The sequence below is a fragment of the Schistosoma haematobium genome, chromosome ZW (genome assembly GCF_000699445.3).
Source record: "Schistosoma haematobium chromosome ZW, whole genome shotgun sequence".
Taxonomy (NCBI): domain Eukaryota; kingdom Metazoa; phylum Platyhelminthes; class Trematoda; order Strigeidida; family Schistosomatidae; genus Schistosoma; species Schistosoma haematobium.
The window spans coordinates 37,862,022-37,875,429 of NC_067195.1; the positions used below are offsets into that span (position 1 = coordinate 37,862,022).

The window sequence follows — 13,408 nt, forward strand, 5'->3', positions numbered from 1 at the left end:
TAGAAAAATTTTAAAAATTTTCATTTAGTTAACAACTGTAATTACCCATCGACACATTAATCGTGAAAAATATGTGTGAAATAAAAATTGTTTGCTATTTTAAAACATTTTTTGTAGTCTGGAAATTTGTTTTACGATTCCTCAATTCAAAAACTACCCACCACATATCATGAAAAATAAATTGCTGAACTCCTGAACGTATTGAAATGAAATCGCTCTAACCCTTAAGTAGTAAAAATAATGAAAGTGCTTTAAAATATCCTATGAAAATACTGAATAACATAATATTAACTCTGCTAAAACTGAGGAAAACAGCTTTTTGCGTCATGGTATATAGCCAATAACTGTGAAGTAAATTTAATAAACAAGAGACCAAATAAACCTATAGTTGGTTGGCTATATTTATAATGCATAGTTTTGAGAAACCTGAGTATACTTTTAACATGGCAGTCTTTAGTAAGTTGAACAACTTAAAATTGTACAAAATCTAGATTTTCACTCTCTTTACTTACAACTAATATTAGTGCAGATAAATTTAACTTTATGTCACATAGGTTTTGAAACTTAAAATTGGTTTGATAGTAAATCCTTTATTTAATAAAAAAACTGTAGGTAGAATGTATTAAAGGCGTTGTCGAATTCGCTCAACGCATAGACGTGAAACTTGGACCTACAAATGAACCAATACTGAATGTTGTCAATTTCCACAAAATGATGATAACGCAGAAGCCATATTTATCATGGTATGTAACAATTGTCTGGACGTTTTATATGCCTTATAGTTTGTTTATTCAAAGAACACAGTACAATGGCACCGTCGATTAGCTTTAAATTTTTGAATACTTATTTTAAAGTGTTGCTAATAGTTATTGAAATTAACTTCTCCGTGGTAATCACACTCTAAAAGTGAAATACACTGTTTCCACCGGTTGCATTAAACTTATTTTTGACGATTGCCCATATCCTCTTATGTTGGGTGTACACTAAACTAACTTGTACATGGTACAAAGACAGTTTTATTCTTATAAAAAAGTGACTTTCATAATTCGCCAGTATATTTTGACGTTATTGTTAGGAAATAAGCTAGTTCACTGACTTAACTATTACAATCAGCGATATTACATAATGTATCTATAACTTACAACCATTTTCTGGTTGTTATTATTACCTAATAAAGTAGGTTCATAAAAAATTAGACGAGTAAGGGGTCTATGGGAGCAGTAATTCCCATCCACAATACCATCGATCTCACTATATCGTACAAATTAGAATGTCCTCACTTATTAAACTTAGAAATTATCGCAATCAGTAGTCACACTATCATGTAAGAACTAGACCAGTAAAATCAAATAGGATGTCTACTTTTAGGTTCTGTGTTATTATTGTATTCGGTATCATAACCTAAGTGTATATATGGTTTATATATGTGATAGAACAAAGTGGTGAACCCAATAAATATCTTAAATTCACCATGTCTAGGGTCACTATTTTATAGGGAAGTAAAACGTCATTCATATCATGTTCAAACTATGACGATTGAGACAATCACTTGATAATTTTAACAGAATTATGTCATTCACGTTTGATGTATTCTTAGCTATTTTGTTCTATTCAAGTAAATGATTTTTGGAATCTAACCAACTATTCATGTTTTGAATTCTGAAAACACCTTAGTAAACAGGGGTTACCGTATTTAATTTTGAAAATTTTGAGTACTCTTGATTCATGTTTCGTTACTTATACGAACACAGGAGACAAAAGTTAAACTTGTGTGAGTTTTGACACGAATTAAAACTCTGGGTTTTAAAATTTAGTCAGTTCTCAATTAAAAATGAACGAATACTGAGGACGTGTTTGATTATTTGTTGCAGAAAGCAAACTAAACAATTTTTATGGTTTGAGGTATCAATTCCATTCAAACCAAAGTTACTTAATCTTTGACAATTTTTACCATATTTCATTTGTTCATAATTAATTTGTTAATAACGTATTTTGTGAACTGATTTCACGGTTTTTTATTCCGTGTTGTATCATTAAAACATTTAAAGAAACAAGCTTTAGAATCAGTTAGAACGATAACAAGTAATCGTGAATGAATTTGTAGCATATTTGTTACAGTTTATGATCAATTAAATCTTAACTGAAGCCCTAACTAAGAGTTTGGTCATATTACTGATACCTTTTTTATGCGTACAAACGTCAGTTTACTGTTTCCAGATAATATGTAAGCTTTAAGTTAAGATTTGAAACAATTACACTATTGCTTATGATGTTTCTTCATGATTGTTGGTAGTTAAAATTGAAGAATTCGTTGTCACATCTTCACCAGTAATGTTTTCTGATTCCCAATAGTTTGAAACTAAGAATGTGTGGAATCAATAACAGCTTCTCAAGCAAACAGGCAGGATAATTGTAAAAATTCGGAATAATATTAAGAGCTAGTGATGGTATTTTGCATTACATCTTTTCTACAGCGATCTTAAAAATACAACTGAAAACCATTCTTGCTGTTGTATAACATGTACACATTTAACAGTTTGATCAGAGATGATAATTACGCCTTAATTTCAAAGTCAGTTCACTTCTAGTAAATTTGAGAACTATTTTGGCTGTAAAGTTGAGTTTTTACCGAATACCCAGCTGTAAATGATAGGAATGAATTTCTAAAAAAGTTGTTTTGATTAACAAACCTAGAAATTTAAAGGAAATTCGGACTCATGAATTTAGTCACTTCATTTTATTTATCTGTATACTAATCAACTGACATTATTTAATATTAGAAACTAATATATAATTACTGAATACTCTCTATAGCCTACCTGATATATAAAGACGCTGAAACGATCAGGATTAATTTATAGTTCCAAATTATACTTAGGATATTATTAGAAAAGAATGTAAAATATAGCATAGTTATATTATCTTACCGAAGGACTTTCAATTTCGCTTTTGTAATACATTTTTTGTCATGTCGCTTTTGACTTTTGAATTTCCATTGGCTAATTTAGTTTACAGCTCCCTCAATCAACTGCAAAGTGTTCACTTACATATTTCGTCCTCAAGCTGGTTACTAAACTGGAGTCTGTTATATATTCTTATATACCACCATCCGTAAATTCGAGTCGGCCTAATCCAGACGTTCGTATGACTGGTGGTCTTCTTTTATCCCCAATATTGCCATACCTTATCACGTGGCCATTAGCTCTTCTTCCTCCTAGCTTGGATAAAACTTTAGGGAATCCATCAAAGGAGGCGAGGATACTTGCTCTTCGTAAACTACTTCGCCTGTGAGTTTTATGTAGAACTTTAATTATTGAAGCGGTTCATTGTTATCGCTTAATTACATATTGCTCCAAACATTTGCTTATCATGATTACTCTCACAATGTAGATTGTTTTCTAACTTGATAAAAAGGCCTAAGACCCTATGAATTCTCTCAAGAGCAGTGTATTTAACTGTCCTTGATCTGTAACAATATGAAAACAAAATATTTCAGCTTTATTCAATAATCATACCTTATCTAAAGTGAGTACCTTCTGAGTACATTATGCTCGTTTAAATTTATAACTGGATGCTTTTGTTGTTGACGAAAAATTATTCACTAAAGTCAACTTTATGACGATTCTTCATCTACTGAACCAACAGAAACAAGATGTTACTTATGTCCATAACTAACCAATCTAATCGTTGCTTATACTCCCATCACGCCAATTGATCTGATGTGTCTCGATATTATCCTTATTACATGTAACCTGCCAATTGAAGGATATTATTATCCTATTATATTAGTGTGGCTCACAATTTCTATTCATTTCGATAAGATACGGAATACTAGTCGGTATGTTTGTGCGTTTCACTTAATGACTATAATTCCTCTAATTATTGTACTAATCGAATTGTTTTTTTACGTTTAGAAACAGATCAAGTTTAAAACACAGTTGTCCTTGTTCTGACCAGAGCTTTCATATAGACTCCGGGGTCGCCAGTATCGCGTTTACAGTTCTAGTAGTACATCTTTAGGACAAATTAAATCCTACACAAGTGTCACACATAACAACAACATGGGAGTTAAGTCAGTCAGTCAGTAACTACGTAGAACTTCGTACGTACGTATATCAGTTCGAGTTGCCACACCACATTAGCACAGAGATGCAGTTGTCGACTCAAATCCCGTAGTGGTAGAGGTGGTAAGAGTATAAGCAGAAATCCGAAAGATTAGGGTTTGAAGATGTTATTTAAAGAGTATAATACAGTGAAATAAATTTGGAAAGAGGAAAACTGAGACAAGGAAGAATCAGGAGATTAAAATTTGGGAGAACACAAAGAGTGGATGCACCTGCACCATTGCAAACGATTTTGAGCCATGTCATTCAGGGTCTCTACCATCGGTTGCTATCATCTCGCGGTCCCCAATCAGGTAGTCTACACCTACCAACATGACTCAGTTCACTTGTCAGTGACTTCATGGATTTGTGCCATGTTTTAGTTTGGCCGCCCCTAGCTTTCTTCTAACCTACTCCTATACCACTGAACACCGCACGTCGAGGCAGTCGGTCGTTGGGCATACGTAACACGTGTCCCAGACATTTCAACTGATAAAGTTTCACCACTTGATCAATTGATTTGCCATCCCTACCTAGTACCCGTTTCCTAACAACTGAGTTACTTACTCGATGGTCCCAGGATATACGAGCAATGTTTCGAAGATACCTATGATCAAACAGTAGTAACCTACGAATATCCTCTACTCTTACCGGCCATGTTTCACAGCGGTAAATTAGGACGGAATGTACTGCTGCGCAGTAAGCTTGTCCTCTGTTTGGTAGACGGATATCTCGCCTACGCCATAAATGGCGCAATTTGGCAAAGGCTAGTCCAGCCTTCTGTGTCCGTGCTGTGATTTCATAACACACCAGAGCACAAGAGTTGATCAGATTACCAAGGTAAGTGAAGTGGTCAACAATCAGTGATTGAGACCAGTTAGATGGGATTACATCCAGCTCCCAAATTCTACCTAAGACCTCAATCAGTCTCATTGCTAATACTGGACCACCATCTTTAAAAATCTTCAGGAGTAAACCTGTCAGGGCCTGCTGGTCTCCCTCACTTCAGATTTCCTATAGCTTTTTCAACTTCGTAAAGAGTTGGAGGACCTACATTAACTTGCCATTCAGGTTGACTAGAAATCGTGGTAGTTAAAACGTAATGACAATTAGTACGAAATAATGAAAGACAGTAATTCTAAAGTATTAATTTAAGTCATTACAAACAACCAAAAGCAGTTTCGCCACGTGTTTTAATGAAACATGGAATATTAACAGAGTCCTTGGAATACGGTTATAGTTAGTATATCACGTCTGCGCAAACTGAAGACTTCAGAATTAAGTGAAGTATTTAATTATTTGGATTTCTATTAATTGTTCTAATATGTTTGTATATGTAAGTTTCCTATTATTAATTACAGAATTGCAGCTATAATACTTGCATTGCCGATCACAAATAAGCCTGAATTTTCAAAAAGTGAATCAAGTGCAATAAAAGGTAATGCATTGCTAAAAGAGCTTTCATCAATTGCTGAACATTCTGTTGAATTAGAAACTGTTGTCAGTGCTTGTTTTACTCAGTTGGAAAATCTTGTTTCTCAATTAGTAAGCATGAATAATTTTTTTAAAACATTTACCTCCCAATTTTGACAGCCTGATTACGACCGTCATTAAAAACATCTTACCGAAATTAGATGTAAGACCCTCCCGGTACATAGAAATCTGAGAATTTTCTTATTCAAAAAACAAATGAAGCAGAAATTATCTTTTTATTAGTAATCATATGATGAAAACTATTGACACGACTTACATGTACATACCCGTTGATACCTGAACAACGTTATCTTTTAAAATGATTTTCTAGAGCATTGTTCTGTTAAGGCCTCATTAACAAGACTGCAGTCTATTAGCGGATAGCACTGATAACAAAGCTATAATCACATCGAGCGAATATATATATATATATAAGAATGAGTCATCGAGCGATATTTAGGTGATTAACAGTTAAGCTAGAGAAAGATATGTGCGTAGGCCGTCACATGTGATCGAACATACACGATTATACATACATGATAGTGACCATAATGATAAAAATAAATAGACGAGTTGTTACTGTCCGAATAAACAAATAAGCTAATAAAACGGCTCGACAGAATTGACTGTAGGAGAGTTGTTGTACACTATTTAGGTTTAGATTTTGAGAGCTTTTCCTTATGATACTCTTCCTTTTAATCCGACTACTTCCTTCGTTTTGATAAGACCAGACTGTTGAAACATTACTATAATGCATCAAATTAAAGGAGTCAAGTAATTCCAGTAAAATACTAATGCCTTTCAAATGTTAGCTTTTTCGTGTAATTCAATATTTGAATTCATTGTTACTCATGGTAAACAAACAATGAAAATTTACCAGCAGATTCACTTAAGATACTTCTAAAATATTATTCATATTTTAGAATCTTTATTTGTTTTGTCGTCACACAAATGTTCATCGGTATTATATTTTCAATATAGAATCAATATTACGAACCTACCCGAATATGTACTACTACCTCATGGTGGTGGATCCGTGCACTATGTGAACATCTACCTCGACTTATGCAAGTCGCTCCATTTTCCAATCCTGTAAACATATTACGTCTTCTAATCGAAGATGTTAAAAGGAAATCTATATTATCAACAAATACCAAACAAAATACTGGTCACCAGACGGCAGAACCAACAAAATGGTCGAGAGCACTTGAATACGGTCTTCAGGAAGCCAAATCTAAAATAAGAGTAAAAGAAGGCAGTGGAGCGTTAAAGTACCAATGGCCTAAGGTTGGTGAGATTTTACAAGCTAAAGAAACTATAGAAAAACAGTATATACTGGAAAGCAAAAGTGGAAAAAAATCACCGACAAGATCACTCTCATCTCATATCATAGATACTGCTCCTTCCCCAATAGATGAAGAACAACATCGTTTCTTTGTAACGAGCGATAACGAAGAAGAAGACGTTTGCATTCTACATGAACAAGTAGATACTTCCTCTCTTTCCGATAATGATGATGATGAAGAAGAGCAAGAACAAGAAATTAAAGGTAAGATTTCATCACTAAATTTAGTTGTATTAATGTTTAAATATGATATTAAGAAAGCAATCATGATGTGACAAAAGTGAACGTTTAACTTGGTGTGCAGGATGTAGAAAAGAGCCAGAAAATAATATAATTATTCAAAAAATAAAATGTGTTAAAGTCTCCGGTTAATGACGTTTCACATTTTATGAACCACAGAAAATAATCTCACTTTCCCATTTGAACATAACTCATCTGTTGATTTAGGTGCTCGTATTTGTCTTTAAACCTGATTCACTTTTTTTTCTGCTCTGGCTCAAATTTGATGGAACGTTGGCGTTAAGCAAATATACATGCCACCGACCCTTGTACATATTTATCGACGTAATTCGCGTTAGAAAATAACGGAGTAAAATGAATTTTGAATACGTATATTTTATAAACTCGTTGCCTCAGATAAGCAATCAGAGAAACGAAACGGAGAAGCAGACCGGAGAAGATAATTGTGTCAACTCAGTTTGATAAAGCCTGATTCAACATTTATAGCTAAACAAAAGTAAGCTAAAGATATGTGCTGAGTAGCATAAGCAACGGACTTACATACGCTCATATAAAAATATTTAAGATTAATAAGAGGATAATTGATAAGATACAAAATGTGACTCATGAAGAATGAATAAATTGGTCTATCAAGAGGCTAGAATAACCTATGTGGGCTTGACACAATACCGACACCACAACGTGATACCTAAGATGAATGTTCAGCGGCACTTAACTTCCAACCTTGACCTAAATTTTGATCGATTTGTATACAACACCATCAACAAGTATATCTACGTGAGTTTTCAATTCTTTGCATTTTCATTCACGTTTGACTTTGGACATGAACGTAAATCTCTTACATTCTGTTCGTCTAAGTGGTATATTTTCTTTTATAATAAATTCCAGTTATGTTGCGATTTATTCTCTGTTTTCTAGAGTATACAAACAAGTTTTTTTTCATAATTTTTCTCTAGATAATTTATTACATAAACAAGAGAAGGTCCGCAGCCTGTAAGTATTCCTCAACTGCTTTCGTTATATCCGTGTATCCCATATCTTTATTAGAATTCGACCATAATTTTGGTAGATTCATTCCCAGTTTAGTGTAGACATTGTTCTAAATTATAATTCTGTTTATAAAAATCAATAATCCATTTTATTTTACAAACTTAACAGTGTGTTAATGCATGTGAGTTGTGGTTAACAGTGTAATCAGGCCACGCGTTTCATTTTATTCCAGCAGAGTCGTTTGTGTGTACCTGCATCCAAATATTGATGCCCACATTGAGAGTCAAGTTTAAAATCTGTCGCTTCGAAAGTGAAAACCTTGTTCAATAAATTACTAACCCCATACAGCCACTAACTTATTCAACAGATATGAGATTACCTATACAACTGTTTGTTCCGTTGTTGACTCTATCGATTCCCAATCGTGAATTGTTTCTTTGTTTTGTTAGGGTATTTTCTATGGGATATACCTTATTAATAAAAGGTTGCGAAAGTAGTAGATTAAGAACATTTGTGCACCTTCACACAAACCTTGACCTTGATCACCTAAATTATTAAATTTACTACTTTTGGAAACGTAAGAATACCAGGAAAAATAAATGTACTTCACTTGGGTAGCACGTGGAAGGCATAACTTAATGTAATGACATTATATTTTTCTGAATCCATTATCGCTTTTTATTTGTGTTGGGTTCGCCTAAATAAATTTTCATCAAAGATACCAATATTTGCTAGTTCATTTGGTTTCACCATACTTTAAAGATCCCAGTAATAAAATACAGATAGCTGTTTATGGTCTCTGACTATCAACACTATATCTTACGGTTGTAAAAGGAGGCAATACTTAGATTTTTGTTGACACTAGGGTATATTATGATAGTCATAAATGTTTGACTTTGACAAGTTAAGAGAAATCGATTTATTTATACTGAGATTGATGTTATATAATTCTGAATTGATTGAACGTTTTAGTAAATTGAAGTGTTTGACTCACTAAACGTCTTTATTAGAAGAAAAAGCGTAACAGTTTAATGTAATTACTTTGAACTGTTACGTGGAACTGGATAAAGAGAAGTTACCACCATTGTGTCGATGCCAGTATTTTAACGCTTGTGACGGTTGACTTAATTTCGAATCGTTTTCACCACCACGGTTATCAAACCAATGACACAGTAAAATTATTATCTCTTCTTCTGTTTTCCTATAGAACGGTTACCCGTAGCAAGTGAGCAGAGTATAACACGGAAAACGTTTACATTTGTAACTGGCCACTAAAAACTTTGCCGGTCTTTTATTAGATAACGTCATCCAGCTGTTACTTCAAGCAATTGAGCGTTAATAATTCCCGATGTTTACATTATTAGAGATGATTTATGCAAAAACACTTGTTATATTCTACGTATCAGATATCTCTTTGTAGTGTTCCTTCTGGATTGGTACTCCGCTCTTTGTCATTTCATTATAGAGGGTTGATGAGTAAGGTATTATCGCACTTTAATACATAAACTTATTGATTATTATACAGTACAGAAGTATTTGACCGAATGGTTTACTTCAAGATGATCCGGTGTTTAATCTATCTTTGATTAGACTCAACATTCCCCGGAAAGTTTAAATTTTATATACAGAGTAGAATAAGTTAACGTGTGCCAACGTTATTCATTAAGCAATTTAATGCGAGGTAACCCATAAACTCATTATGGTTTACTCTTGAAACTGCACCAAACTGGTTTTTATATCTCAAGGTACTAGTCAACAACTATTCACTCATATAATCCTCACTAGTAACCATCAAGTTAATTTTTATTTAGAATAAATCAGTATTTTTTAGTTTCATTTAAACCTATTCTTGGTAATTATTACTCTGAAATTACCTAGTAAGTAATTCTTACAAAAAACACTTTTTGTATCATGGTTTAATCCACTTATGAACCCCGTTCGTACGTAAATCGCAATCGCATTTACCTTATTATGTAACCTTTATCATTTAATATAAAATTTTATTACTTCTGCGTATATTTAACATAACAAGAAAACCAATAGAACTAAATACTGTCGGTCTGTCAAAAGTTTGCGTTAAGTTTTGGTATGAGGACAGCTAACCAGTCAATTGTTTTTATTTATTTCTAGATTTTATATTCCTATAAAAGCTGAACCGATAGAAACACCACCAGCTATAGAAGATGTACATGAGTTGATTGAACGTGTGCTCCAGTACTGTCGACCAGGTAAATATTTTCTTGCATATACTTAGGATCTTTCGTCTTTATTCCTTATAAATAAAACACCAAACTACACATAAAAAATAAACACACGTTTCATATGTTTTACATGTTCATCACATTAAGGATCCCATTATTTATCTTCCATTTCTGGTTAGTATGATAAGTTATCAACTTAAAAGTATTCCACAAACCAGTAACGAGACTGCTTTTCACAGTCGCGACTTTTTTGGCTTTATATATGTCAATTTGAAAATATAGTAATATGTTTTCACGAAAATGGCATTCTCAATAAATTTTTTTCAGGTCGTACAGTTTACATTCACATTAGTGGTTAGAAAGAATAATCAAGTTTAAAGCAGATCATCTTTTCATGAGTACAGGATAAGAGTTTGTAATCGCTAGTAGAATATTCTTGTTAGCGATTATAAATAATGGAAACATTACCAGTTTATATATTTTATGCTGGAGTTAAATCATATATGAAAAATTATTGAAGGAATAAGTTAATATATAGTTTTTGAATAAATAGTGGAATTCGTTAATTATAGCGATGTAAACAAATGTGATCTAAAACAGCTTCATAAACAAAACAATAAAATGGACAAAACACAATTTCTTTGAGATCAGCTAGCTTTCTTACAATAATTATATACATTTACTATAAATATATTTGTGTAGAGTTTTGTATCCCATTTATGTCATGGTGGAAAAAGAAATATTAGTTTCACACCGTGTAGGGCTAATAACGTTTACCATTTTACCCTGTAGTTATAGTAAATCTTAACAAAATATGTTCATTCCTTCTCTTTTTTTATCTTAGATATTGTAACAACTGTACGTCAGATCTTGTCAGATTTTGATTCACCAAACACTTCATCACTAGAAAAGTCAATACGGATTCAAGAAAGTGTTTTAGGACATACTAAAGCTCCTGTTATACAATGAACAACGTTTTGTGTTTCACTACCGTACATACTGAATAAAGATCTTGTCACTTGCAACTATAACAAAGGCAAAATCAATTCAGTTTAAAATGAAATAAGTGTATACGAACTGTTTAGTATTCTTACATTTGAACCATTTTGCATATAATATTTAGTTATAGCTCCTCTATTGTCTGATTTTAACGATTCTGTATTTCCTTGGGATAATTATAGCAGTGATAGACTGTTACTTAATGTGCTTTTACAGTCAACTTTTCTGTTATTGTTGTTTTGTTTTCCTTCTCTTCAGTTTTTCCTTAAATATTTACTTCCTTAGCTTAATTAGTAATTTCTTTATCGACTACTAGAAATGAACTAATATATGTACTTAATAATTTGTTTGTTATTAGAATCCCATCTTTTATGACGATTGGTGATTACGATGCTAACAGTTTATTGACAATAGTGATTACTTTTGTTGCAAAAATTTGGTATCATCCGAATGTCAAAGTTCTATTTAATTTCGTTTTACTAGTTTCTTACAAATCCCCTGTGATTCCGATTGTTAAGCGTGATTATTGATGCAGTATCGAAGATACTGCATCAATTAACTAGGATAACATCTATTTAAGGATTTTAGTCTAGAGTAGTTGGTCTACTATTTTTATGTAACGTGCTCTCCTAAACTTTTCTCAAGTTATAGTGTATAGGTCGTACAATTTTTGTCCTGTGTTTTGTGTGGGAAGACGTCTGCAAGCGAATAATTCGGCTTACACTAGCTAAAATGTCTAGAATACTTGAGTGTTCTCCACCATTTACTATTCGGACGTAGTGAGTTTTACGGTGACATGTTTATGGTCTGGCAACTGAACAAAAAAATTTAAATCTACCGATATACCAAAAATATTCGGTGATAGGACCGTATTCACTTTATCACTATAAAGCACTGTGATTTATTGGTGAAATTTGCGTATGCACTGCAAAAAGTCACATGCTTTCAAAAAGTAACGCAAATAAAAATATTTATATCTAACTCAAAATAAATGAAGTTCCATGTCATCAAGGTTTTTTATGAATTATTTGTTGTGTAAATTTAACGATCACACGATCTGGAACTTAAAAAACACCTAAAATAAATCAAAAAAATGACGCCTGCATTTCATTGCTGTAAGTAATTAACCGACAGAAAGTACCGATCAAACTGCACAAATTTCCATTACTTTCAGCCATTGAACAGTATAAATATACAAAGTCGATTTTATAAATTAATACATGAAAATGACATATGAATAAATCAAACACCCATTAAATCTCACAAGCAAAATTGTTTTGAATTAATTAAAAAGACAATCTTTGATTAAACTTCACGCCGAAAATAAGTGGACACTTATGCAGTCAGATGGATAGACCAAACAATGTACAATTTTGCAGCCACGTGTAGATTCATTTTTGGAACATTAACGCGAGTTACGGTCTCTAGTAGAGACATTATGGAAGCAGAATTACTGAACAGTTCAAGAACACACGAAATTAAATAGCTGCTCAAAGATGTTGATATAAGATTATCCAAATGGTTACGACAAGAACATGAATACGACTAAACTCGGAGAGGGAGGATTTTGTTTTTATCACTGAATAGTTTACCAGGTAAGTTGATTGAGGTCTTGAATTAAAGATCACAATATCTACATGATGTGTGGGCGAGAATGATAGTGATTGGTTGTCTGCTTAGTCAGACATGCAGATAGTCTGACAGGTGTTAGATGAGTTATATAATTCCCCTATCTTTATTCTTACTTATTATTGACTGTTCATTGTTGTTGGATTGTGTCAGGTTTTGGTGTGGAAACGTATTTACGTTCTAGTTCGGCTAATCACGTGTTCTTGATCAGAGTTGTGTTGAAGTACAGTAGAATAGACACTGGGAGGGAATCTAGTGTAGATATTCGTCTTAGGTAAATTAACGTCCCATAGACGAAGTGAAACCGAGCGTTGTAACACTATATCAACCAAATTCTTAACAAAAAAAACTAATTGCTGCGTAAGAAGCATTTGTCATGAACTGATAAGCCAGCTTATACACCTTTAATGAAGGACGTATATTCATAG

General features: G+C 32.8%; 1 protein-coding gene across 1 annotated transcript; it reads left to right on the forward strand.

Moving 5' to 3' along the window:
* Positions 1–118: 118 nt before the first annotated feature.
* Positions 119–12,014, forward strand: MS3_00003477 (uncharacterized protein). The gene is made up of 7 exons (XM_051211289.1): positions 119–743; positions 3,009–3,287; positions 5,465–5,648; positions 6,558–7,125; positions 8,118–8,154; positions 10,282–10,379; positions 11,197–12,014. The coding sequence occupies exons 1-7, from the start codon at positions 712–714 to the stop codon at positions 11,319–11,321; spliced, it is 1,323 nt and encodes a 440-aa protein (XP_051071329.1). The 5' UTR covers positions 119–711; the 3' UTR covers positions 11,322–12,014.
* Positions 12,015–13,408: the final 1,394 nt, after the last annotated feature.